The sequence below is a fragment of the Terrapene carolina genome, unplaced genomic scaffold, assembly GCF_002925995.2.
Source record: "Terrapene carolina triunguis isolate 2854851 unplaced genomic scaffold, T_m_triunguis-2.0 Scaffold58, whole genome shotgun sequence".
NCBI lineage: Eukaryota > Metazoa > Chordata > Testudines > Emydidae > Terrapene > Terrapene triunguis.
Window position 1 is genome coordinate 70,124,419 of NW_020664409.1, and position 27,246 is coordinate 70,151,664.

General features: G+C 42.2%; 1 protein-coding gene across 1 annotated transcript in view; it reads right to left on the reverse strand.

The window, feature by feature from the left end:
- Positions 1-4,131: 4,131 nt before the first annotated feature.
- NBN (nibrin) overlaps positions 4,132-27,246 on the reverse strand; it is a 72,447-nt gene continuing 49,332 nt past the window's right edge. Inside the window, exons 7-14 of the mRNA XM_029913360.1 lie at positions 22,415-22,602; positions 21,648-21,929; positions 20,622-21,093; positions 17,498-17,569; positions 15,376-15,531; positions 14,069-14,182; positions 11,436-11,485; positions 4,132-4,312 (exon numbers count right to left, since the gene is read on the reverse strand). Coding sequence (XP_029769220.1) covers positions 4,282-4,312; positions 11,436-11,485; positions 14,069-14,182; positions 15,376-15,531; positions 17,498-17,569; positions 20,622-21,093; positions 21,648-21,929; positions 22,415-22,602 — 1,365 coding nt within the window. The 3' untranslated portion in view covers positions 4,132-4,281. The remainder of the gene's footprint in view (positions 4,313-11,435; positions 11,486-14,068; positions 14,183-15,375; positions 15,532-17,497; positions 17,570-20,621; positions 21,094-21,647; positions 21,930-22,414; positions 22,603-27,246) is intronic.

Here is a 27,246-nt window from a genome sequence, read left to right on the forward strand (position 1 = left end):
AAGGTGTGGAATAGGTCCTAAGTAGTGAGGCATGTATTTGAGTCATAATTACAAAGATGGTGGTCAGAGCCTATGAAAGTGGGTAAGATTGCCTAGACATTTCGTACAGGCTGTGGAGCACAAAGGACAGATATGTGGGAAACAGCTACTGAAAGAGAGGGGAATGGGAAGAAAGACCCAGCAAATGACATGCTAAAGGGAATAAACATAGTAGCAAAGGAGAGCCATGGGAGGATGGAGTCATGAAAGCCAATGGTGGACAGGATTTCAAGTACTAGATGGTCATAAAGTGTCATAAGCCCTCAAAAGGAGAGTGAAGATGGAGCAGAAGCCCTCAGCTTTGTCCAGGAAGAGGACAGTGGAATGAAGAGGGTAGAAGATAGGTATTTCAGGCAATGATTGAAAATGCAGTTGTCAGTTTGGGCAATAATTGGAAAGGCAAGTCATAATAATTGGAGGTCAAGGTTAGGGTATTTAAGATGAGGGAGACTAAAGGATGCTTATATTGTGAGGGGAAGAAAAGTGAGAAAGGAGCCAAAGGGGGTGAGCTGTGGAATGGGATGGGGCCCCGGCAGAAGATGAGAGGGCTAGAGAACAGCCAAGAAACCTGAGTGTTAGCGAGTGGGTGATAAGGCCCTGCTGGCGATCGTGTGTAAGACCTGATACCTGTCAGCCCCCATGGAGAGGTGGAGGGGAAGCACAACACAAGCACTAAAGACTGCCCGAGGAGGGACGGGGGAGAGCACAAACAGCTTTGACATTTTTTGATGACACGCTGTCTGCTGGTTGTCAAAGCGCTCACCTGGGATGTGGGAGAACTGGGTTCAAGTACCTGCTCCAGAGCATATCCCACTTCCCAGATGAGTAACTTTTGGGCTGGGACTCTCACTCTCTGCTATTGGAGCAGTTCTACTGTATAAGTAATTAAATATTCATTGGAGCAGGGACTTGAATCTGAGTCTCCCACATCCGAGGTGAGTGCCCTAACCAATGGGCTATAGTCAGTTTCTCTCTGTGACCTAATGACTATTTATTTATACAAACAGCTCTTGACATCAGAGATTGAGACTCATTTCAGAATACCTTATAGCAGGGGTAGGCAACCTATGGAACGCATGCCAAAGGTGGCACACGAGCTGATTTTCAGTGGCACTCACACTGCCCGAGTCTTGGCCACAGGTCCGGGGGGCTCTGCATTCTAATTTAATTTTAAATGAAGCTTCTTAAACATTTTAAAAACCTTATTTACTTTACATACAACAATAATTTAGTTATATATTATAGACTTATAGAAAAAGACCTTCTAAAAACATTAAAATGTATTACTGGCACGCGAAACCTTAAATTAGAGTGAATAAATGAAGACTCGGCACACCACTTCTGAAAGGTTGCTGACCGCTGCCCTATATCCTGGTGGTTAGGGCATTCACCTGGCTTCAAGTTCCTGCTCTGAATCATGCATGCTTCCAGTTGTCTTGTGTGATAGGTATCAGATCTTAAGTGTGCTCAGAGGGTTTTAGGTGTGCTCAGAGCCTATGGGATCAGGCCCTAGTAGCAAGATAGGTTTGAGAATCCTGCTTTGGGGCTCAACTTGAGTTAGGGTCCAATCCACAATGTGTCAGCATTTAGGCACTTGGGTCCCTTAGGCTCCTACTAGGTTAGATGGCGGCTGACTGGGGGCTTTGCAAAATACCAGTGGTGCTGAAAATGTTAGACGTAGGTATCTAAATGCCTTTGTGAATCTGGGCTATTAGCCCTGGTTCTCAGGTAGGGAAACTGAAGCACAGAGCAATGAATGGACTTGACCAAGGTCCCCTAGCAGGTCGGGGCAGAGCTAAGTTCTCCTGACTACCACTGCTCCACTGTTAACCTTTTCTTCATGGCCTCAACTTTGTCCATAATTATTCTCTCTCTTCCTTGGTTCACAAGCATCCCCCTTCCCTTATAGAGAATGAAGAAGTTGTCTTGTGGCTTTTGGATGACTTCTGCTTATTTTTCTTGGACAGAGCCCCTTTCTGTTTGTATAAGGAGTCAAGATAAGAAACGGCATTTCTCCTCATTGGAAGATAAGTAACCTGTGCAGAAGGAAACTTTCCCAGAAGAGGAATAGAAAAAGGGATAAATGCTCATTACAGCCACAAAATAAATAAATAAAATCTGGCTCCCTGCACCTGCAGAGCTACTGGCAGGTTGAGCAATTCTTAGCATTCTCTTCAAAGTGCTTGAGCTGTATGTGTCCTGAGGAAGAAGTGGGCAAGCCATTTGTGAATGATAATGGAGAAATGTAAAAAAAAAAAACCAAAAAACCCCCACCACCTTCTCAGTTTCATCTTGTGCCTTCTTTTTCCACACAATGTGAAAGAACAGATGTCTTTATAAGTCAAATGCTTTAGCCACACACGAGTACATTTACACTTGGGAATAGTTCCCTTGACATGTGCTTTAAAAGAAGCACCTGCAGATGTGTTTGACTAGGGCCTATACATTATATACTTTTAATTTGTGTTAGGAGGGCTTACTGAGATTAGAGAAATAGCGGTGAAGTGGGTTTTGAAAAGATTCCTAGTGCCTGTGATGACTTTTAACACAATTGGTCCCAATAAATAGGTAAGCAGGTTTTGATTCTTTGTATTGTTTCAAACTCATTGATACAACACTTATTCCTACTGGAACCGAACAAATGATGAAAGTTTAAAAATGGATATTTGAGGTGATCTGATTTCATTGAAGTTTTGTTTAAAATGAATATTTTCATTATAAAACAGTACAGTAACTTCACTCATGAATTTGGTACATGACAATACTGGAAAGCTCAGGTTCTCCTCAGCTTTGAAGACACCAACTTTGAAAAATCTAAGTAGCTTTGGAAACAGCAGCATGCTGATTATTTTGTTTAACAATTTAAGAGAAGTCAAGGGTTTAATGTTAGATCTCTCATTCAGTGGTTGGGGCAAAGGCCTAAGAGCCAGATACTTAGGGTATAATGTATTCATAATGTCTCATCCAGTGCTCTCACAAGAGTAGCAGTTGACTATTGCTGACTTAAAGTTATATATTGGAATCTAGATCGAGCCTGTTATGAAAAAGCAGTATCTGGGTATTTAAAAAAAACTCTGAATCCTTGGCATGTAAAAATAAATGTATGTTTGATAGCTGGCTATATATGACAGCTGTAACCTACATTGATCATTTCAAAGTGGCAGTAACCATCTTGCTAACACATGGAACCTCATTTTCTGACTCTGAATAAGTTGGGCACAGTTTTCTTTAACAGTAATCAAAAAATAAATCACAAGTGTGAATACTGCTGCCATCCACAGACCTAAGTTTCTTCGACTACATCGAATGCTGTGCACCATGTGAATAAAAAGTTAACCAGACCTGTTAACCACAAGTCGAATCATAGCTAGCAGGTTCTAGACCGGCTTTCCTTCACCTGGTGTGAAGAGAGATTTTATTCTGAGCACACTAACAACAATGCTGTTTACCAGTTGGATAACATAGTTGTCAGAATAAAATCCCTGTCTCTAGTGGGTAGGAAAGTTTTAGAATTCTGCCATCCACAACCATCCTTACTGCTGTGGCTACTATTTCAAACCTAATGAGGGCAGAGTCATAGATAACATTTAAAATAAAACCCTGCATCCCATTAAAAGAGGCTTATAAAGTTTCACTTTAAATAACAGAGCCAGTTCTGTTGCAGAAATGCAAACAGGTGCTGAAGTTGTCACCTTAAGATTAAAGGGTTGTTTTAAACCACTGTAGGTAGTTTACAGTGTTATTAGCGCCATAAGAGGGATGGGGGTGAGGTAATCTCTTTCACCAACAAAAGTTGGTCCAATAAGAGAGATTGCTGCCCCGACCATGTCTGTTTTATGTAGTTTAAGTGTTTGTGCTTTGAGCCCTATTGTACAGCAAATTATTACTGTTACACAAAGAGCTAAACAAATTAACTGGGTCTTTTTTCAGAACAACAGAGTAATAGCAGAAGTGTATCTCAAACAGACAGAAGAAGGCTTGAAGTGAAGCCTTAAATATCTATAATGTTGTACTATAGCACTGCTTTGAAGCAAAGGAGTTTGAAGTCTTGAAACCAGAAATGTGTACTCTAGAAATGCCAAAACAACATAAAACGGATTCTGTTTTCCTTTAATAAAAGCAGGACTTAAAACAATTGTTATAACAAGAGAATTTAAACCTCCTATACATATTGTACACTGGAAGCAGCAACCATGGTGTCAAGATGATTTTGCTGTAGGTTCATTGTAAATTCAAGAGAATTTATCTTCTCCTTTTCACATTAGGATCATATCTGCAGTAAAAGGGAAAAAATGTTATAAGTAAACAGATACCAACTATTTATTTCAGATATTCAAAGCTAAATGTTTGATTTAAACAGTTAAAAGTGGACATTTCATTTTCTGATGGGGGCAGGAGCACGCTCTACTCCCACCTAAGTCAATAGATGTTGAGGGTGTTCAGCCTCTTGCAGCACTGTGTTTTTTATTGCCAGTAAAATAAAAAGGGTTACACCTGGACTGTGTGCCATTTCTAGAATTTGTGAGTGGTTTTGGTTAAAAGTAACTTGGTAACTTACTATCTTCTGGGATTTTTAGATGCTTTAATATTGCAATCAAATGAAAATCTGTAGACATATTTCACCATGAAAGCTGCTATTTCTTGCTGCAAGAATTTTCACAGACTAATACTGAAAGGACTTCCTCTCAATAACAATGAAGTTACCGATAGTGACCATGTCATATGCTACAGCTCAGTTCACAGAAGCATTTACCAATTCTTTCCACTTCTCCTCCCACACTTGATTCTTCTCCAGCTCCTGCCTACTGCTTGATCTTTTAATGAACTTTTTTGATAGGGTACAAAATGATTAACTAGTGCCCCGGAATGTGTTTATACTTTGAATTCAAACCTTGTCCTTTTTTCTCTCCAGGCCTGCCTCCCACCCCCAGGCCAAAACACAAACAAAAAACTTTGCTTCTAACCTGCTTTGTTTTCACAGATGAATAGGTTACAGCCACAACCGAGTGATCAGGCAGTTTTACTTCCCCTAAATCTGATTCCATTTACTAAGCTTTCTTCTCTCTCTCTCTCTCAGACAGGAAAATGTCTCAACTTGTGAGCCAATTTACATCACCACTTAACTAGAAATGTATTACAGGTCATTGCTGTTCCTAGGCAACTCATTTATCCTTTTTTTGGGGGGGGAGGGGGGAGGAAATGAACTGTGAATAACTATCACAGGCTGCATGCTGTTAATACACTCAGAATTTGGAAAGGCTCCTTACTTGTTTGAATATGCTATAATACTTTATACCGCAAATCACTAGTTCAGCTGGTGAATAACAAATGTGTTCTGTAATAGCATACAGGATTTTTTTTTTTTTTTTTTAAAGAAATCACATTTTGTTTAAATTACACATAACTGATGCAATTCAAGTCCCACAGCTACTACTAGTTCCCTCAGATAGGGAAACTAAAGATCCAGCATATACTTTTTGGCTGAGTGGAGCAGGATGTTTGGCTATTTCTGCACTACGCAGCTTTTAGCGACAGGGTTGTGTAGCTACAGCTGTGTCGCTAAAAGGCACGCAGTGTAGCTGCTCTTTATCGGCTCTCGCCAAAGAGCTGTTCACACCAGCACTTGTCGTCGACAAAACGTTTGTCTTTTGGGGGGGTGTTTTTTTAACACTTCTGAAAGACAAAAGTTTTGTCGTTCAGTTGCCAGTGTAGACATAGCCCTACACTCAACTTGATGGCATTTCTCCGCTTGTCTGGCTGGCTATAATGCTGTATGCAGTAGTGTTGTAGCTGTGTTGGTCCCAGGATATTAGAGAGACAAAGTAGGTGACATAGTATCTTTTATTGGACCAACTTCTTGGTGAAAGACAAGCTTTCAAGATACATAAAGCTCTTCAGGTCTGGGAAACGTGCTTAGTGTAACAGCTAAATACAAGGTGTAACAGATAATTCAGCATAAGTAGTTAACACATATTTCAAGGGACCATTCAAGGCATAGGCGCTGACTCCATGAGTGCTCCAGGGCTGAAGCACTCATGGGAAAAATAATAGCGGGTGCTCAGTACCCACCGGCAGCCGCGCAGATCAGTGCCTCCCCCTTCGCTCCCCAGCAGCCCCGTTGATCAGCTCCTCTCCCACCCTCCCAGCACCTCCCACCTGCCTCGATCAGCTGTTCTGCAGTATGCAGGAGGAAATGGGAGGGAGGGGGAGGAGTGGGGCAGGAAGAGGCGGGGCAAGGGCAGGGGAAGGGGTGGGGCCTGAGGGAGAGCGGGGGGTCAAGCATCCCCCAGCATCTGATTAAGCCAGTGCCTATGATTTAAGGTGAAGTGGCTTGTTACCCCTCCAGTTCGGTGGGGAGCAGCTGGGCAGGCAGTTTGTGGGCTACAGATTGTTGTAATAAGCCATAAAATCCACTCTTTCTGTTCAGTCCATGATTTTTAGTGTCTAGCAAAGTTATGAATTTAAGTTCCCAAGCTTGTCTTTTGAAAACGTTGTGCAGGTTTCCTTTGAGGATGAGGACTGATAGGTCAGAGATTGAACACTTTTTGCTAAGTGATCATTCTCTCAGAGGTGACAAGGTGTTTTTGTCTTTTATCATTTTCCTGTGAGAGTTGTCGAGAGCGTAACTATTGTCTGGGTTCACCCACCCAGTTAGACATGCCAACTCTCGTAAACTGATCGTGAGAGTCACGATTTCTGAGTAAAATTAAGCCTCACACATGATCTCTCAATAGAACTCTCAAATGTCAGGATTTTTTTTCATATTTCCAGTCAAACAGGAGTTACCCCACCCTCAAGGAAGGAATGTGGTTTCTCTATCTGGCAGTTAATTCCAAAGTACTTTGAAAGACAATGAGAATTTATTTACATATCAGATAAACAAAGCTATCAAACTAACAGTGGGGAGAAGAGACACTGTGGCTACACCCCAGCAGGGAAAAGAAACTTCATATGGGGCTATGTCTACACTACAGCTAACGTTGGCATAATTTACGTCGCTCAAGGGGGTGAATAAATCATCCCCCTGAACAACATAAGTTACACTGACATAAGTGCCGGTGTGGACAATGGTATGTCGATGGAAGAGCCTCTCCCGCTGACATAGCTACCACCGCTCGCGGGGGCTGCAGTAGTAAAGCTGACAGGAGAGCTCTCTCCTGTCAGCTTAAGAGCAGCTACACTAGTAGAGAGTACAAACTCTCTAGTGCAGCGGTTCTCAAACTATGGGTCAGGACCCCAAAATGGGTCGCGACCCCATTTTAATGGGGTCACCAGGGCTGGCATTAGACTTGCTCAGGCCCAGGGCTGAAGCTGAAGCCCAAGCCCCACTGCCCGGGACTGAAGCCGAAGCCCGAAGGCTTAAGCCCTGGGCAGTGGGGCTCAGCTTTCAGCTACAGCCCCGGGTGGCATGGCTCAGGTTACAGCTCCCACCATCCAGGGCTGAAGCCCCCAGGCTTTGGCTTCGACCCCCCACAGGTGGCAGGGCTCAGGCTTCAGTCCCCCTTCTTGGGGTCATGTAATTTTTGTTGTCAGAAGGGGGTCACGGTGCAATGAAATTTGAGAACCGCTGCTCTAGTGTAGCCGAGCCCTGGGACATAAAGAAGGGAGAGGGCCAATCCTCAAATAAGCAATTGAATCAATTGGAAAAACAAACAAACAAAAAAAAACCCCTGCCATTTAAGAGTTCTAAAAGTGAGGCTTAATTTTACTTTGAAATCCTGTCAGCCGCCCCAGGCGTGGCCAGGGCAGCTGCTCCCCTACCAACCTGGGAAGTAGGAGAAGGGACCCCACTGCAGCCTCCCAGGCCTGGGGAGGGTGAAGAACACTAAAGAGCAGAGGTGAGGCTAGAGATTGCAGTGAGGAGGGTGGGGGCGCTGTATTGATGGTGGGTTCTGAACAGATGGGATGAGTGCTGGGGAGGGTGAACTGAGGGCGGCGGGGGTCGCTGGAGTACGGGAGCTGAACTGATAGAGGTGGTGTTGATGGGGACTGGAGGACTGAACTGAGGGATGGCTGAATTGAGGGGACTGGGTGGGGAGAGAACTGATGGGGGACTGGAGGACAGGATTAACCGTTGGGCAGGAGACAGGCAGATGTGGTAGTGAGAGCTCCTGCAGCAGGGCCAAAATCACCTTATCTGGTACTTGTGGGAGAGTGGGCAATACTAATTGTCCCATACACATACCCTGGGAATGGGTAGGGGAGTTCAAAAATCAAGAGACTGGCCTAAAAAACGCAATATAATCTTTTTTTAAAATGTCATGATTTTTGGGCCAATCATGATTTTTGTGGGTCCAACTCGATGTTTCATCTCTGGAAACTGGCAATACTACGTAGTTGCTACTGGGGAATTTAGTGCCTCTCATGAGGTACACATGGATATAATGCTGTAATTTTTTGAGTTTTGCATCCGATCAATTCCAAACTCCCAGGGAATGTTCTAGGCAGCAATGGGCAGCAGCCTATTGATTGTGGTGAAAATTGGGAAGGGAAAATGGGTGAGCCCCTTGCATATAGTTATTAGACCCAGCAACTTCTGTAATTCTCTAGAGATCAAAGAACTGGCTGACGGCAGCCATCACCATCTTTCAGCATAACATCCACTGCACCCCTCACCTCTGCCCATCCTCCCAGTAGATTTTAACATGTTGACATTGTGAATGATCTAGTATCTCCTAAGATGGGTACAACAATACTGCAAACTATTAGCTCCCAGACAAAGAAAAAGAAAAAATAAGGGTGGGTGGGAAGAAGGGACATGCAGAGTCTTTGACAGGGGGACCAGATGTGGTAGCTAGGGAGTACACAGAACCGCTAGTAAATATTAAAACTAAATATCAAAAGCAGCATAAAAATAAATTGCAGCCTCGGTAGAATACTATGATGAAGGGTGTTTTATAAAGGCAACAAAGAAAGTATTCTAACATGTTTGATGATAAAAATTGTGGCATTCTTTGATGATTTGTGCTCTTCTTACTACCACTTCACAACAAACATTCTATGGCAAACAGCATTCTTTAATTCAGTTTTGCAATAATACTTGTAGACTAAGCACAAGTTTTAGTCTCATATCTAGGGCCCTACCAAATTCAGGGTCCATTTTGGTCAATTTCACAAAGGATTTAAAAAATCATAAATTTCATGATTTCAGTTATTTAAAACTGAAATTTCACAGTGTTGTAATTGTAGGGGTCCTGACCCAAAAAGGTGTGTGTGTGGTACTGCTACCCTTACTTCTGCGCTGCTGCTGGTGGCCGGGAGCCCAGCTCTGAAGGCAGAGCCACCACCATCAGCAGCGCAGAAGTAAGGGTGACGTATTGCCACCCTTACTTCTGCTCTGCTACCTGCAGAGCTGGGCCCTCAGTCAGCAACCGCCAGTCTCTGGCCGCCCAGCTCTGAAGGTAGCAGTGCAGAAGTAAGGGTGGTATGGTATATTATGTATTGCCACCCTTACTTCTGCGCTGATCCTGGCAAGGCGCTGCCTTCAGAGCTGGGTGTCCGTCCAACAGCCCCTGCTCTCGGCCGTCCAGCTCTGAAGGCAGCGCAGAAGTAAGGGTAGCAATACCGCAACCCCCCTATAATAATCTTGTGACCCCTCCTGCAACTCCCTTTTGGGTCAGGACCTCCAATTTGAGAAACACTGGTTTCCCCGATGAAATCTGTATAGTATAGGGTAAAAGCACACAAAAGAGCAGATTTCACGGTCCGTGACGCGTTTTGCATGGCTGTGAATGTTAGGGCCCTACTCATACATTATTCTACTGCCCAGGCATTTCTGTTCTTTTTTTACAGAGGAATTTGGATTCTGCAAATTGTGATTTTTGCATAATTTTGCCAACTGTAAAATTAAACAATCAGAGCTGGAATTTTTCTGGGTTCTGCCACCCCTAGTTAAAAGTTCCAACAGTAGCAGGTTTAACGAGCAATGAAAAATTAATTCAATCTAAACAATCATATTGTTGGTGAAGTTGCAAATAAGGATTTAACTAAGTGAATGTGTGTGAATTGAGAGTCACTCTTGTAATTACTGGGGGGGAAAAAGAGCTCTAGCAATAATCACAAAATACTTCATTCCAGGTTACAATCTATACATAAACATACAAGTAAACCATATAGTTTACAATACATATCATACAATTTGCATATGTTGGAACAGTGCAGAAAAATACAGTGACTTTTAAAGAGAAAAACTGAATAAAGAGAAGCAGACTGCCTAGCAGTGGGCTTCCATTTTTGTTTATTATTAGAGATTGGGTTAAGACTCATGCCTAGGAAAAGAGGATGTAGAGAGGCAGAGAATGAACTGGCCAAGGAATAGTGTGGAAGAAGAATCTAATGTCTCTAAAGAGGGCAGACAGGGGAGGAGGAGTAAAAGTAAAATGAAGATATCAGCAGAAAACTGGTGAAGAGGGTTTATGGAAGAGAAGGTGCTTTACACAGGGTAGATTTACAGACGTACAAGATACAGCAGCATAACAATGTCTTGAGCCAGGATAAGAGATGTCACCTCACTCCTGTGGCATGGGCCCTGCCCCAAACAGAGGGATTCTGTGCCTTGTAGTCCAATCAGGAGCCACAGAACCAGGGGAACTGTAGGCTTCTAACAGCATGCTGGGTATAAAAAGGCTTGCTTTATTCTGGAGAGAGAGATCAGGAAGATGGCAAGACCTGCTGAGAGTCGCTCTACCAAAAAGGAAACAAGGGAAGCGCAGTACTGATCTTTTCATGAGGAAAGGGCCGAAGCAGCAGCCTGGGCAGAAGCCTGGAAATGAATGGGGCAAAGGCCCATTTAGGATCTCTGTGTGAAAAGGTATGAGCCCCCCTGTGAAAAATGGAGAGGGTCCCCCCAGACTCTGATTACAGCACTATAACCCAAGCAATCTGCTTTTATTTTGGACTAGTTTTGTTTATGTTGGAAAGGGGAGTCTCTGGTTCAGCCAGAGCAAAACCTTCCAACCAATAGGGAGACAGGCACTGGCAAACTCTGATAGCAGGAAGGAAAGCTGCATCCTCACAAGTAGGAAAGTGACTCTTGATTCAAACTTAATCCCCAGGTTCCTGGAATTAGGGGCTAAAGTGGAGTTTATAGGACGGAGATGACGCAGCAACAATTCTATCTGAAAAGGCTCTAATTACCAATAAGACTAGTAGTTTTGAACATTACATTAAAAGGAGTCATGTATGGCTCAGGAACTGATGAAGTTTAAGGTATAAAGTAAGTTAGGAAAGAGCAGAAGAGGATGCCACGTTCTACTCAGATGTGGTATCAAGAAAGGAGGCCGCCAATGGAGCATTAGCCATCATGGTTTAATTAGAAAACTGAAATTTGTCCAGAAAATAAGTGAGGTGTATAACATATCAGACCTTTTAAAAGCACTAACAAAAAAATCCCTTACCTAAAGAGATCATCAGCGAGTGATTCCTCTCTTGCATGCCGATTCTGTTCCTGACAAAATAAAGTAAATCTCTTCAATATTGTTCATACTAACACAACAGTCCTGTACTGAGACATCTTGCTGTGAATACGTCACATACAATGCGTTTTACAGGAATGTCAGATTATGGTTTTCAATTCTTAAAGTAGACCATAGTTACAGAAACCAATCTGAAAAACGATCAGACACTTGTGGGAATGTCATCACTGTAGTTAGTCTTAGACCATGCTCTTACATGTTTTTGCCCAAACCACTCTCATCCACACACAAAACCCTCAAGCATGTGCTTATTTGGACTTTGAATTTATGCTTGCTTGCATGGGTAGGGGTACGGATTAAAGCCAGAGCTGTGATTTAGCTCAGGCTAGAACTTGCATACTTTGCAGTGAAGATGCAGGAAAGACCACTCGTGTGCTGAAAGTCTTACAAAACCCTTTCCCACAATTTCCTCCAAAGGACCGAGAAGTTCTCCCACAATTTACTGGAAAAGAATATTAGAGAGTTTCTGCACAAAAAACCCATAGACTGTGCTCCCAGACATTCATGGATGAGGGCAGTAATAATGAGGACACAGTAACAGGGGGACAGCTTTGTTGTGGGAATGCTCATACTCAGGCTAGGCTAATGCAAATGCTCAGACCCAGGTGCCAATTACCTGGGCTAACTGCACAGTGTAGCTGTCCTGTGTCAGACAAAAATGAAGGGGATGGAAAAATATCCAGGGCTTTACATTACTTGTCATGACGGAACTTTCAGAAGCAGGAATGTCCTACTAAAACTGCAACAAGCAGAAACCTATTGGTCAAAATTTTGAGTTCTGTCACAATTAGTTTTAAACTCTGAAACTAGTTCAGCGGTGGTGTGAAGGCAGACTCCTTTACACAGTGTCAAGTAGCTGTAAGTTAATGTAACTTATGCCAAGGAGATGCAAGTTAAAGTAATGGATGACCTACTTTAGTTTACAACTACCTATACCTTCCTGCTACAGAGTTTTTTCATTCAGTGCTATCATCTTTCAGCAACTGAGTCTGCACAGCACCAACTTTGAATTTGAGTAATTAAGTCTCTCTAATACAGGTGATGAGTTACAGGGGTGTGTAAGTGGTATGTTGTGAGTCTAAGTTAAAATCTATGCTATCTAAGTGTAACATGTATGCTTTGGTGGCGAAAAGGGAAGGGGCAAAAGGAGCTGCAAATTTCACCATTTTAAACTGTCCTATGAGTTTGATCCCTTGTGTTGCTATAAAATTTTTAAGAGTTGAGCCGGAGAAGTGCTGAACATCCACAACTAAAGACAATACAAGCCGCAGAGCTTTAGCATCTCTCAGGGTTAGGCCAACATGCTGGCATGGTACCTTTTTACGCAAACTATATTCTGAACTTTAAAAAATTTGGGTAACAGCATACTCTCAAACTGTAGTCTGCTGACCTCTTCTAACCGGAGTTGCTTCTGTCATGGGAGTAAAGCATCTATGGCTGTTTTCAAGAGGGGATACTTTGTTAATTGGAATCCAGGTTATGGTTAATTTTAGGGCTTCCAAAGGCTTTTTTAGCTACCTGAGCTGGAGGGTGAGAGGGGAAAAAGGAGTCAGAACCTCTCTGCTCCACTGCTCATGTCCTTCATAGGTGTGCCTCATATAAATTCAACAATGAGTAAATTTGTGGTGGATGCCAAATTAGGATAACAAGCACCCAAGACAACAAATTTCAACGTGGCCAGGCGAGATTATGCAGTGCTTTACTGCAAGGTAAAATCTAGCGCTGAAATCAACTGCTAAAATCAGGGAGAGGAAATAAACAGCAAATACAGAAGTGGGAATGGAGTAAAAAACTCAAGAAGTCCCACCTATCACATTTTCTCCTTAATACTGTCTTATTACCTTTCCAATTAACCAAGTAATACTGATACCACAGGAAAGATATGGAATGTAGAGTGGGAGATTGGGATGGGATGTGGCCCGTGAGAGGAGCTTTTTTTAAAGAAGCAGCACACAAAATGAAAAAGTTGAGAACTGCTACAGCAAGACATAAATTACATACAAATGGCAATATGTTCTCTAGTGAAAAACACAACATTCAGTCTCCTGATTACAACATGCACATCTCTTATATATTTTTCATCTGAATATCAACTGCATTCTAGTCTGTGAGCAGACCATCAGCAGTGCTGCACTGAGCACCTTGAACGCTGAGGTCGCTGAGCTTGTTAATGTAAAAACTTTCACTGCCACACTCAGAATTCATGCAGGGCTGAGCTTCAATAAAATAGTGATTTTAATGACTGAGTAAAATAAACTTCTCCTAGGTCAGTGCCTTTTCCTTTACAGCAGTCTCCTCTGTACCGACAGTGTGAAAGATTTAAACATTTTATTAAAATTTTTATTAATATTACATATCAGATTTATCCAAAAGAATCAGTAGAATGTCAGCCTTATCATTGAACCCCTTTTGTTTATTTGGGTCACATCCTTAACACCTTTTTGGATGTGTTAAGTGGCAGATTTGTTCAGCATATAGGCTCAACTTTTAGTACAGAGCTGCCCTGTTCTTGGAAAGGACTGCAGTTGTTTTGTTGCCTGGAAAGAATTCCTTACCTCCATTTCCTGCCTTAACCATTCTTCCAACTGTGAATTCTTTTTGGCATGGTGACCTATCAGATCTGATCCTCCAATAATGTGTGGAAGTTGTCCTGCTCCAGGATAAGGTACCTGTTGGACAAGAAATGTTTGCTGTTACAGTGCAGGCTGACAACCGTGCAAAACAAGAGTAGTCACCTCTAATAAATTTACAGTGGCAGAATACCTTTCATCCAATTTGTCTAACAGTATCTGTGCAATGAATAGTTCTACTTAAATAGCACACCACCTGCAAACCTCCCCCCAAAGAAAGACCTGTGACTAGTTATATTTTTAATCTGTTAAATTAATAAGCTAATACATTTTAAATGCATTTGAAAACAACAGAAACTGATATTTTAAGTTTCTAATCCAGTCTGATGTAGAGAAGAACTTGTAATGCAGAACGGAAAGGATGATACATTCAAAGATATTGCATGTTCTATTGAACAATTTTAAAATGCTACTTGGAACTATGGTAGGTACAATATTTTCATACACATGTGATTTTCAAGATGACCATGTCCATTTAAAGGCATTTACATTTTTTACTTAAATGTAGTGTATTGCATATCTTAGATTACACTGCACTTTCTCTTTAAATTCTGGGCTGAAGCTATATTCCTACAATGAACACAAAGTTTTGTAAAAGTCACTCTCAGAACCCAGTTGATCTTAGTTTTATAAGACATGCATTTTAGTAGTATGTTTAGAAATCCAAATTTTCGTAGTCAAAACGTAAAACTTCAAGCCAATATATGTTCTCAATAGGTTATTTGAAAGTGACACAATAAGCCTAAGAGGAGATACAACCTGAAGTTATAATACTGTTCAAGATCACAGTATCATTTAATGAGTCAGCTTGAGTAAGAACTGCACAAGCCTCCAAAAAGAACACAGGTCTCTAGGTAATCATCTGGTGGAAGCAGAGACGACCCGTGCCTGCTGATGGGGGGAAGACGCGGGTGAGGGCATGCTCAGTCCATGTGAGCATGCTCAGTACAAGGCAAGGAGCAAATCTGGGGGGCACGTGACTCCGCATGCCCCCCCATGGGTTGCCTGTGGGTGGGAGGTAACCTTCTCTGGTATCTGTCTGATAAATTAATATAAAAATAGCCACAGTATTTTGCTCTTTACCACAATGGTGACAGTAAGTTAATAAAATATAAGTGGAAGTAGAATCTCTAAGAATGCCTTTCATCTAATAACATTTCTATTGTATTAGCAGCACTTACATAGCTATTTCAAACAGTGCCATCTTGTGGCAGTTTAAAATATGCACTCACCTTTTTGAATTTCTTAAAGTTGTTCAGTTGCTTATAATTGATTTGTGCAGCAACAAGACTATTTGGCCTTGGATGGCTAACAACCAGTGATCTAAATTCAGTCAACAAGAGTCTGCTGGGCAGATTGCTGGAGACATCTTGAAGTCCGTCAGTGTTCTTGTGAGAGGAAAAAGGGGAAAGGAGAACTTCAATTTGTTCAGTAAACTAAGAGCCTATTTTTAAGAGATCAGAGAATGTACCCTTGACGGGTTAGAAATGGAAGGCAGATATTAGCTCAGAACATAACAGTCTAGATAAGGCTTAAAATTTAAAACTAGATTTCTAGTAAACTAAGGCTAAACTTAAGTGTTACCCCCACTCTGGGGAAACTCGGACCCAGGTGGTTCCTCCCCTTGCCATGTGGCTTTGGGGAAAAAACTGCAGGGAGGAACGAGATGTGGGCTTGGGTCTACACTGCAGCTGGAGATGCAATTCCCAGCTCAGGTAGATGTACAAGCACTAGCTTTGATCAAGCTAGCACGCTAAAAATAGCAGTGTAACCACTGCAGTGTGGACAACATCATGAGCTAGGTCCAGTGGTGTGCAAACTGTGGGGCACACCCAGAGGAACATTTGGGGGGCAAGTGGCGATGCCAGGCAGCTTGTGCCAGCTCCGTGCAGTAGGGCCTGGGCCAGCCCCCATAGGGGAGGTGGGGAGAGAGCGCCACCTCCACCCCGACTCACCTCAGCGGGCCACCCAGCCTGTGGATCAGTGTGCCACGACAATTTCCACCCCCAGCAGGCTCCGTGCCCAGCTCTGCCTCCGCACCCAGAGACCATCACACGTGGTTTCCCCCACCCTGAAAACCAGAGGAGGGTGGGGCAGAGGAGAAGGTATTGGCCCTGCCCTAGCAGTTAAAGACTGGCTGGAAGATAAAATAAGCCTGGTGCAGAGGAGGCCTTGGCTGTGCAGTAGTGTGTGTGTGTGTGTGCGCGCGCGCGTGAGTGTTTGGAAACAATGAACAGATTCCTTTAATGGTAAGGGCGTGGGCGCGACTGGAAAAGTTTGCACACCACTGGACTAGTCGACTGAGTACGGACTTGGTGTCTCAGAGGGGACTGTATGCCGGCGCTTAGCTCGTGATGCTGCCTACACCACCATGGCTACCCTGCTATTTTTAGCAAACCAGCTTGATCACAGCTATCGTGTGTACATCTACCCGAGCTGGAAATTACATCTCCAGCAGCAGTGTAGATGTACCCAGAGACTCCAGCCCATAGGAGCAGCTGCAGAAGCAGCCAAATCAGGGACCTTTGGACATTCAAACAACTTTCTACGGTCCTGACTGGACTTTCTCTGCCCTGTGCTGATTGGCTGTTTGCTTCAACCCTCTCCCCCTCATGATCTCTTCACGTCATCTTCACCCCACACCTACTCTCTTAACTTCTTCTCCCCTGCCCTGTCCACACACACCCTTTCTTTCAGTGCCCCTTCTTCCTTCATTTTCCCTCTAATTAGCTGATCTTCCAACCCCTCAAAATTATGGAACCAATATGACATTTGCTGCCATCATATTTTTACTTTGCTTGTGTGTTATACCCCTTCACCCACCCTGTGTCTGTCTGGGCTATTCAGATTATAAACTCTTTGGGACAGGAATTCTACTACTATTTGTACAGCACCTAGCACAAGGAGGGCCTATTCTTGGCATATGACTACCATAATAAACACGGTTAATAATAATATTTTGGTTAAGGGTGTGATTTATTCTACTGTAATAATTTTATGCCACTGAAAGCCCTATTATTGACACAGTTACACCAATATAAAAGATGACTTCTACTGGTGTATTTATCTCCCTTCCCCTATGGTAATAATCTACCTGGGATAAGCACTTTTATACCAATGTAACTGCATCCACATAAGAGAAGTTGGTGGTGTACCTGTACGTCTTTGACTATATACTGATATAGTTAAAATGGTAAAACTTTTATGTTTAAATAAGCCCTCATTCATCAAACCCTCCTATGTCCACTGCACACATATGAACTTAGTTTTAAAAGCAAAAAACTGATACATTTCCTTCACATTTCTGAGTATTAACTAATGCTAGGTATTCCTTACATTTGACTAGTTTCTTACCAAAACTGATGATTCTTGCTTAATCTCAATTTTCTTCTTTGAAGTTGGAACAGCGCCAAGTTCATTTTCCTGCTGTTTGACCAAACAATTTTGAAGAGCAATCATTGTAAATGTAAATTATGACTGCATATTTACAAAAAAAACCTAAAATACCCTGGACATATACTTTAGCAATGCATTGTTCTAATAAAACCACTGTCCCTGGTTTGTTCAGATTACCTTTTTAGTATAAGAAAACAAGTGTTTTTCCTTAAGAATTCATAATTCCTAAAATCGTACCAGTAAGGATTATGAAAATCACTAAATTTTCAGGTATGAATCAAACTATTAGTTTTCCATTTTAAAGTATATCCCAGAGTTCATGGTCAGGAAATAACTAAATGTAAGTGTCAATTTGGGAGCAATTGTGATTAGGATCAAGGCTAGTCTCCTAACAGCCTGTAGTTAAAGAAGGGAAAGCATAATACTACACATCACAATTTTGCTCAATAGTTAATAACTTCTCTAAGGCTTTTCTATTTCTGCTATAAAGGTGTGTTGATGTCACAAATGATGTTTGTTATGAAAAAATCAGGTGGGGAAGGTGCTAGTATCAACTCAACGTTTCCTAAAGTGTTTACTTGCAGTGGCCCAAGTGGTCAGATTAGATTAAAATTTTGCCTTTTATCAAAAGTCCCCTGTCATTTTTGGCTCAATACCAAACATGTTCTTTCACACCAGAAAACTAAAGCCTTGTCTACACTTTTACCTCAGCCACATGACCAGAATCTCAGTACAAATCAGACTTTGCACCCTCAGATTCCAGAAAGTGTCCAAAAACACGTATCTGACCTCTGAAAAAGGACACAAACAAAAAAAAGATTCCAGGCCACAGTTATCAGGCAAGAACTTGTCTACCACATGAAGAATTAAGCTTATAATAAATTCTCTAGTTACTATGTCTAAAGAAACTTAAGAAGTGCTCTCTTTCAGGTGAATGTCATCAGCTTCCTTTATTTCAACAAACAAGTAATTTTCGGTGCTGACCTTCCATAATATAGGTGAAGTGGGGGGATTCTTTACTGTATAATGTGGAGAGTTATTTGACGCAAATAAAAAATTCCATTATTATTATTACAGCACTTAGGCCATGTCTACACTGATCATTTTCCCACCAGTGTAGATTAAGCTTCAGCAACTTGTGGTGTTTTTACCACTATGTCAATTAAACCTAATCCTTGCTCCCTTAACACCGCCACATACACACACTTGTCCCCTATGCTTTTAATAATATCCTTCTCCCAAGCATCTTCTCTTGTCCTCCTCCAAGTAACTTATTTTTAATTAGACCAAACATCCAGTGCCTTCTATTCTTCCTCTAGGACTTTACTTCAATCTCAAATTTAAAAGAGTCAGTAATCACAAGCTCATAACCACACAATCAATCACATGAGCCTTTATTTGTTATAACCCTTATTCCTCCATTTGCCTGCTGCCATCACTCACATTGTCTAACTTTGATTATACACTCTTTGGTGTAAGAACTAGGGTGACAAGATTCCCAGTGTTAGGAGTTGTCTTGTATATGCAACTATATTTCCTCCTCCTGCCCCCGGCGGAAAAAAAAGCGTCATGATTTTTCACACTTGCTATCTGGTCACCCAAGTAAGAACAGTTTTACATTTCTACAAGTTTTGTATAAATTTATGGTGCTATATAAATGTTAAATAAGAACATTTAAAACTCTGTTTTCTTTCTACAATCTGAAGATAAAAAAAGTTGTGTAACCTGTGTGTCCAATATCTGCTGTTTAGCTAAAGGTCACACAGCATGCTAATCTGGGACTAGTTTTGTTGACACATTCTTGGCTTTTCCAAGTGGCATGCTTTCAAAACTTCAGAATGTACCTCTAGAAAAGGAGTTTTCATTGGCGAGCAACATTAGTTAATTTACTATTGTGCATACAAGTGTGTCTGATTTACTGTGGCAGCCCAACAAAGACTGATATATGGAGTCAGCATACAGAAGAGCATGTTTGGAGGGCAAAAATGGGATAGTGCTTTACTTAGGAAAGAATCTCTGTGGCAAACAGAGGCATATTTCCAAAGGGGGAAAAAGAGAAAAAAGTCACAAGAGCTGTTTACATTCAACCAAAATGTTTCAGATACTCATCACTTACAGTGATTTTCATAAACCCATAAGGTTTGCTAAAATATTTAAGCTGCAATATACTTATAGTTTAAGAAAAATAGTGAAGAAATTAACCCCATATCAGATCAGACATCTGTCTATGCAGCTTAGTGTCTCTGTTTCACATATGGGGCGTAGCTATTTGAGAGCTATTAGGTGAGAACGCTAAGAATACATAATGATCTGACAATATATCATCTTGCTGACACCCAACACACAGGTACAGAAATTCTCTGGCTGGAAAGGAGCTTGACACAGTTTCTCCTGGGAATTCAGGAGCATAACAGTTAATAACAATAACTGCACATTGTACTAAAAAACTTCTCTTCAGGACAGGAAAAGGATTGGCTGTTCTGCTTACAAAGGCTGTATTTCTTTAACAAGAGCAAATTGACAACTTCAGAAAGAAAGTATGAAGTGTAAATAACTGATGCCGGTTTAAAGTTACAAAGTGCCTCCATCTGGGGAAATAAACTCTAAAAACGCTACAGGATAGTGACTTCTGGAGAGCAAGGAAGTCTATACACCTCTACCCCGATATAACACGAATTTGGATATAACGCGGTAAAGCAGTGCTCGGGAGGGGGGTAGGGGGGGGCGGGGCTGTGCACTCTGGCGGATCAAAGCAAGTTCGATATAACGCGGTTTCACCTATGACGCGGTAAGATTTTTTGGCTCCCGAGGACAGCGTTATATTGGGGTAGAGGTGTATTTTAACTCATTCATCAAAATGTTTACATAAAATCCCCAGACTATACCTACTGCTCGTTTATAACGGCATGAGAGCTAATACAATGCATTCAAACTGCTCAAAGCTGGTATCTGTTCTTAAGCTGCATTTGTCTCTGTGCTAACAGTCTAATCTTGCAAGATGCTGCTGCACAGGCTCCTCCAATGATGCTGTAACTTGCAGGATCAGGTCCATAACAAGTGATTAATAAAGAACATTACTTACCAATATCCTATTGGCTTCTTCTTGAATTACATTTTCTTCTTCAATCCTTTTCCCCTTCGTTTCCAAACGTCTTTTTTTCTGCATATTGGTTCCATGCTCCTCACCACAATCCCCCATTTCAGCTTCCCAATCCAGCTCTTTGCTCCCAAACACAAGCTCTAGTGTAGCTGCATCCTCAACTAAATCACTTAACTCTTTTCTCTTCTTTGATGCAGGCTTTTCACTGGAAACATTTTTAGTAACAGTTTTATCTTTCTCTGATTTGCTACTTTCTATTGCAAGCTTTAGGCTTGTATCTACAGGTGAAAGGTTTGTTTTCAGGTCCAAGGTATATTGTTCCTTTTGAGTCTGTTCCACTTTACTTTTCCACATCAAGGAAGTTGTGGGTTGGGTTTGACTGGAAAGAGGAGATGATTTTTCCTCCATCTTTGCCAGTTTAGGTACAGATGTTTCTCCCTCTTCAATCCTTTCCCTTAGCCAGAAAGAAACAAAGAATTTTTCAACATGATAAACTCAGTAAGTGAACAACGCACAATCACTGAATATGAATCCAAAAATCCACAAGTGATGATTTTCTTCATTTTGATTTTGTAATGTTGCTTACGCGTTTAGAGCACTTGGTTGTGTGCACTGTGCTTAGCTATATGTTGGGTGTCCATGGGAGTTTGTTGGGTGTCCATGGGAGTCTGCATGAACATTGCATAATACAAGTGGGAGTTAAGGCAATCTTTATTTATATGCCTCAACTGACGATTTTCTGCATTTTTCATGATTGTGTTGGGATTTGAATCTGAGCAACCTTAGCATACACTTTTCTGTTTGGGGAAACAGATACCTAGAAATGGCCAGTTTAAAATAAAAAATGAATAGAGGAATTCAATTTCTTAGTGAGGTAGTAAAATCTACATTGGGAATAAAATGTATGCCCCTTGAACTAAAACAAATTACTTTCTAAAACAAAAATAGCACCATCTGACAATATGAAAAATACCACCCCCCCAAAAAAAAGAATTTCCGTGAACATACCTTTTCTTTGGAGCTGCCTGGAAATAATGTTTAATGGAGTTAGACTCTTGCTGTGAAGCTCTCTCTCTATTTCTATTAACTCCTAAAATTTTAGAGGGTGAGAGGGGTTGACTTTTTTGGTCAACCACAAGCGTTCTATGCATCCTGGGTAATACCGTCCCTGTATTTACACTGCCACTAGTGCTGGGAGTCTCCTTTACACTGGTTATATTCTGTGAATACATTTTGTCTCTTCGATCCATTTTGGGAGTTTTCTCTGTCTCCTCTCCGCTTATCTCCATACTACACAAAAGGGAGGAAAAAATACTAAGTAAACATACAGGCAATCATTGTAGAAACAGCATACACATTACAGAGCACCACAGTAATGCAGCTGTACCTGTGGTATACAACGAACACTTATGGAAGCTATATAAATTAATATTAATACCTGCTATGACTAGATGATCTAGATAATTATGAAATTGCTTTAGAATTCTGAACATGGTTAAAACAGCCAATCAGATCTGCTGCATCACCAATTGCATCTTCTAGTGTCAAACCTGATGCCCCAGCTGGCTTTCTTGCTGTACCCTATCACTTCAAGGCAGAAGTTGGACCACTGTGGATAGTGACCACAGTTTACTTTTGCAAGTTAGGGAGTGCCGCATCAAATGCTGAGCCCCACTGACTATGGCAAGTCTATAACTGGCTCAAATTTCCTCTGACATGGTAATAGCCTTATTTATAGACATCAACTTAGGAAACTATTTCAAGGTGTACTTTACCATGGTTCTTCTGGTTCTGTGTCAGCTACATATGCTCTATCACTTGTAGTAACAGGCATTATGGTCTCATCTACAGTCAAACTCTGAGAAAGGGTTGGATGCAGAATAGCTGATCCTGGACTAACTGGCTGTTTGGCTGCAAGTTGAACATATGGAACAATTAAAAAGTTAGCATTCTTCCTGTGGCTCTGTGTATGTATAAGCCATTATTACAGTACTATTACTGTTAACTGATTTTAATTATAAATCCACACAGATTCAATAGTTAACATACAACTCCAGGCAGTGTGCTGCTTGCCTGGAGCTAGAATTCAGGATGTGACGGAGTGTCTGCGGAGACTGATCAAGCCCTCGGACTGCTACCCCTTCCTACTTCTCCTCGTGGGCACCAATGATACTGCCAAAAATGACCTTCAGCAGGTCACCGCAGACAACGTGGCTCTGGGAAGAAGGTTAAAGGAGTTTGAGGCACAAGACGTCCATCCTCCCTGTTGAAGGAAAAGGCCCAGGTAGGGACCATCGAATTGTGGAAGTAAATGCGCGGTTACGCAGGTGGTATCGGAGAGAGGGCTTTGGATTCTTTGACCATGTGATGTTGTTCCAGGAAGAAGGAGTGCTAGGAAGAGATGGGATCCACCTAACAAAGGAAGGGAAGAGCATCTTCGCAGGCAGGCTTGCTAACCTAGTAAGGAGGGCTTTACACTAGGTTCACCAGGGGATGGTGACCTAAGCCCAGAGGTAAGTAGGGAAGTGGGATACCAGGAGGAAACACAAGGAGGAAGGTGCAACAGGATAGGTCTCCTGATTCACACTGAGAAAGTAGAACAATCGACTAGATATCTTAGGTGCCTGTACACAAACGCAAGAAGCCTGGGAAACAAGCAGGAAGAATTGGAAGTCCTGCACAGTCAAGGAAATATGATGTGATAGGAATAACAGCAACTTAGTGGTGTAACTCAGATGACTGGAGCACTGTCATGGATGGGTATAAAATGTTCAGGAAGGATAGGTGGGGGAGAAAAGGTGGAGGAGTTGCACTGTATGTAAGAGCTCAGTATGATTGCTCAGAGCTCCAGTATGAAACTGGAGAAAAGCCTGTTGAGAGTCTTTGGGTTAAATTTAGAAGTGAGAGCAACAAGGGTGATGTCGTGGTGGGCGTCTGCTATAGACCACCAGACCAGGAGGATGCGGTAGATGAGGCTTTCTTCGGACAACTAACAGAAGTTTCCAGATCACAGGCCCTGGTTTTCATGGGGGACTTCAATCACCCTGACATCTGTTGGGAGAGTAATTCAGCAGTGCACAGACAATCTAGGAAGTTTTTGGAAAGCGTTGGGGACAATTTCCTGGTGCAAGTGCTGGAGGAAACATGTAGGGGCCATGCTCCTCTTGACCTGCTGCTCACAAACAGGGAAGAATTGGTAGGGGAAGTAGAAGTGGGTTGCAACCTGGGCAGCAGTGACCATGAGATGGTCGAGTTCAGGATCTTGACAAAAGGAAGAAAGGAGAGCAGCAGAATACAAACCCTGGACTTCAGAAAAGCAGACTGACTCCTGCAGGGAACTGATGGGCAGGATCTCCCGGGAGGCTAATATGAGGGGGAAAAGGAGTCCAGGAGAGCTGGCTGTATTTTAAAGAAGCCTTATTGCGGGCGCAGGAACAAATCATCCTGATGTTCAGAAAGAATAGGAAATATGGCAGGCGACCAGCTTGGCTTAAGAGTGAAATCTTTGGTGAGCTTAAACACAAAAAGGAAGCTTACAAGAAGTGAAAATTTGGACAGATGACTAGGGAGGAGTATAAAAATATTGCTTGAGCATGCAGAGGTGTAATCAGGAAGGCCAAAGCACAATTGGAGTTGCAGATAGCAAGGGATGTGAAGAGTAACAAAAAGGGTTTCTACAGGTATGTTGGCAACAAGGAGGTGGTCAGGGAAAGTGTGGGAACCTTACTGAATGGGGGAGGCAACCTAGTGACAGATGATGTGGAAAAAGCTGAAATCCTAAATGCTTTTTTGCCTCGGTCTTCACAGATAAGATCAGCTCCCAGACTGCTGAGAGGAGGTGAGAAGCCCTCAGTGGTGAAAAAACAGGTTAAGGACTATCTAGAAAAGCTGGACATGCACAAGTCCATGGGTCCAGATCTAATGCATCTGAGGGTGCTGAGGGAGTTGGCTGATGAGATTGCAGAGCCATTATCTTTGACAACTCATGGTGATCGGGGGAGGTCCCAGACGATTGGAAAAAGGCAAATATAGTACCCATCTTTAAAAAAGGGAAGGAGAATCTGGGGAACTATAGACTGGTCAGCCTCACCTCACCTCAGTCCCTGGAAAAATCATGGAGCAGGTCCTCAAGGAATCCATTCTGAAGCACTTGGAGGAGAGGAAGGTCATCAGGAACAGACAACCAGGATTCACCAAGGGCAACTCATGCCTGACCAACCTGATTACCTTTTATGATGAGATAACTGGCTCTGTGGATATGGGGAAAGCGGTGGATGTGATATATCTTGACTTTAGCAAAGCTTTTGATACAATCTCCAACAGTATTCTTGCTAGCAAGTTAAAAAAGTATGGATTGGATGAATGGACTATAAGGTGGATGGAAAGCTGGCTAGATCGTCGGACTCAACGGGTAGCGATCAATGGCTCGATGTCTAGTTGGCAGTCGGTATCAAGAGGAGTTTCCCAGGGGTCGGTCCTGAGGCTGGTTTTGTTCAACATCTTCATTAATGATCTGGATGATGGGATGGATTGCACCCTCAGCAAGCTCGCGGATGACACTAAGCTTGGGGGGAGAGGAAGATACACTGGAGAGTAGGGATAGGGTCCAGAGGGACCTAGACAAATTGGAGGATTAGGCCAAAAGAAATATGATGAGGTTCAACAAGGACAAGTGCAGAGTCCTGCACTTAGGACAGAAGAATCCCATGCACTGCTACAGGCTGGTTTTTATTCTATTGGTATAACAATTGGGCCAAAAAAAACCTGATGAGGTTCAACAAGGACAAGTGCAGAGTCCTGCACTTAGGATGGAAGAATCCCATGCACTGCTACAGACTAGGGACCGAATGGCTAGGTAGCAGTTCTGCAGAAAAGGACCTGGGGATTACAGTGCACGAGAAGCTGGATATGAGTCAACAGTGTGCCCTTATTGCCAAGAAGGTTAATGACATATTGGGCTGCATTAATAGGAGCACTGCCAGCAGATCGAGGGAAGTGATTATTCCCCTCTATTTTGTACTGGTGAGGCCACATCTGGAGTGTTGCATCCAGTTTTGGGCCCCCCACTACAGAAAGGATGTGGACAAATTGGAGAGAGACCAGCGGAGAGCAATGAAAATGATTAGGGGGCTGGGGCACATGACTCGCGAGGAGAGGCTGAGGGAACCGGGCTTATTTAGTCTGCAGAAGAGAAGAATGAGGGGGGATTTGATAGCAGCCTTCAACTACCTGAAGAGGGGTTCCAAAGAGGATGGAGCTAGGCTGTTCTCAGTGCTGGCAGATGACAGAACAAGGAGCAATGGTCTCAAGTTGCAGTGGGGGAGGTCTAGGTTGGATATTAGGAAAAACTATTTCACTAGGTGAAAGCACTGGAATGGGTTACCTAGAGAGGTGGTGGAATCTCATCCTTAGAGGTTTTTAAGGCCCGGCTGACAAAGCCCTGGCTGGGATGATTTAGTTGGGGTTGTTCCTGCTTGAGCAGGGGGTTGGACTATGTGACCTCCTAAGGTCTCTTCCAACCCTAATCTTCTATGATTCAATGAACTTCAAGAACCAAATCCTAGGACTCTTTCTTGGTCAAAAATACCACTGAAATGAAAGTCAATGATAGTTTTGTTTGAGTAATGATGGACTGTAGGATTCTGGTCCAGAGTATTCTCATCAGCATAATGAATACTTTAATATTAAACTGTCATTGGTATAGCACAAGACCCAGCCGTACATATCATAAAACACAACATTCAAAAAACAAGAAATCTAAACTGATTATGTGGAAGTTATTTTTTCAGGTTATTTATGGCCCCTCAGGATTACTACTATTTAACTTTCATCTAAAGTGCAATAAGGGATCCAATGACGGAATACACCGGCTAAAGGAAAAGTTTATTCCCGACCCCGTTGGTCAATGATTGACTTACGCCATGAAGCAGGACGGTTTATATCCCTTATGCATTTTTATCCTAACGTAAATGTGGTTGTTTACATTATCCGTATAAATATTAAATCCTTTTTTGAATCCTACTAATTGTTTGCCATTAATGGCAACAAGTGCTGCAAGCTAAGAAAATATTTCCTTTATTCAGTTTTAAATTTTTTGCTTCTCATTTTGATCAGATGTCCCTTTATTGTTTCATGTGAGACAGTAATAAGGAGCACCCAGTATACATAGTGAATCTCATTTGTTACTTCACTCTATCATGTCCTCAATTAATCACCTCTTCACTGAATGAAACAGTATTAATCTTTATAATCTTTTCACATATGCAGTCTTCCAAGTCTCTAAATCATTTTTGTTGCCCACATCTGGCCCCCTTCCATTTCAGCTGTACCTTTTTTCTGATGAGATAACCAGAAGTGAACACAGCACTCGAAGTGTTATATAATGTTATATAATGGTATTATATTTTCAGTATTTTTTTTTCTATAGTCTCTTTGTGTGTGGGGGGGGGGGGGGGCAGATGGGGGGAGGTGGAAGGTAGAATGGGGATTTGCTGCCATTGCACACTGAGCTGTCTATAATCATGTGCAGGTCTCTTTAGTGAGTGCTTACACTTTAATTGTTTTGCTTTGCACTGCTGCGAAAGACAAGTTGACTCATGCTTACTTA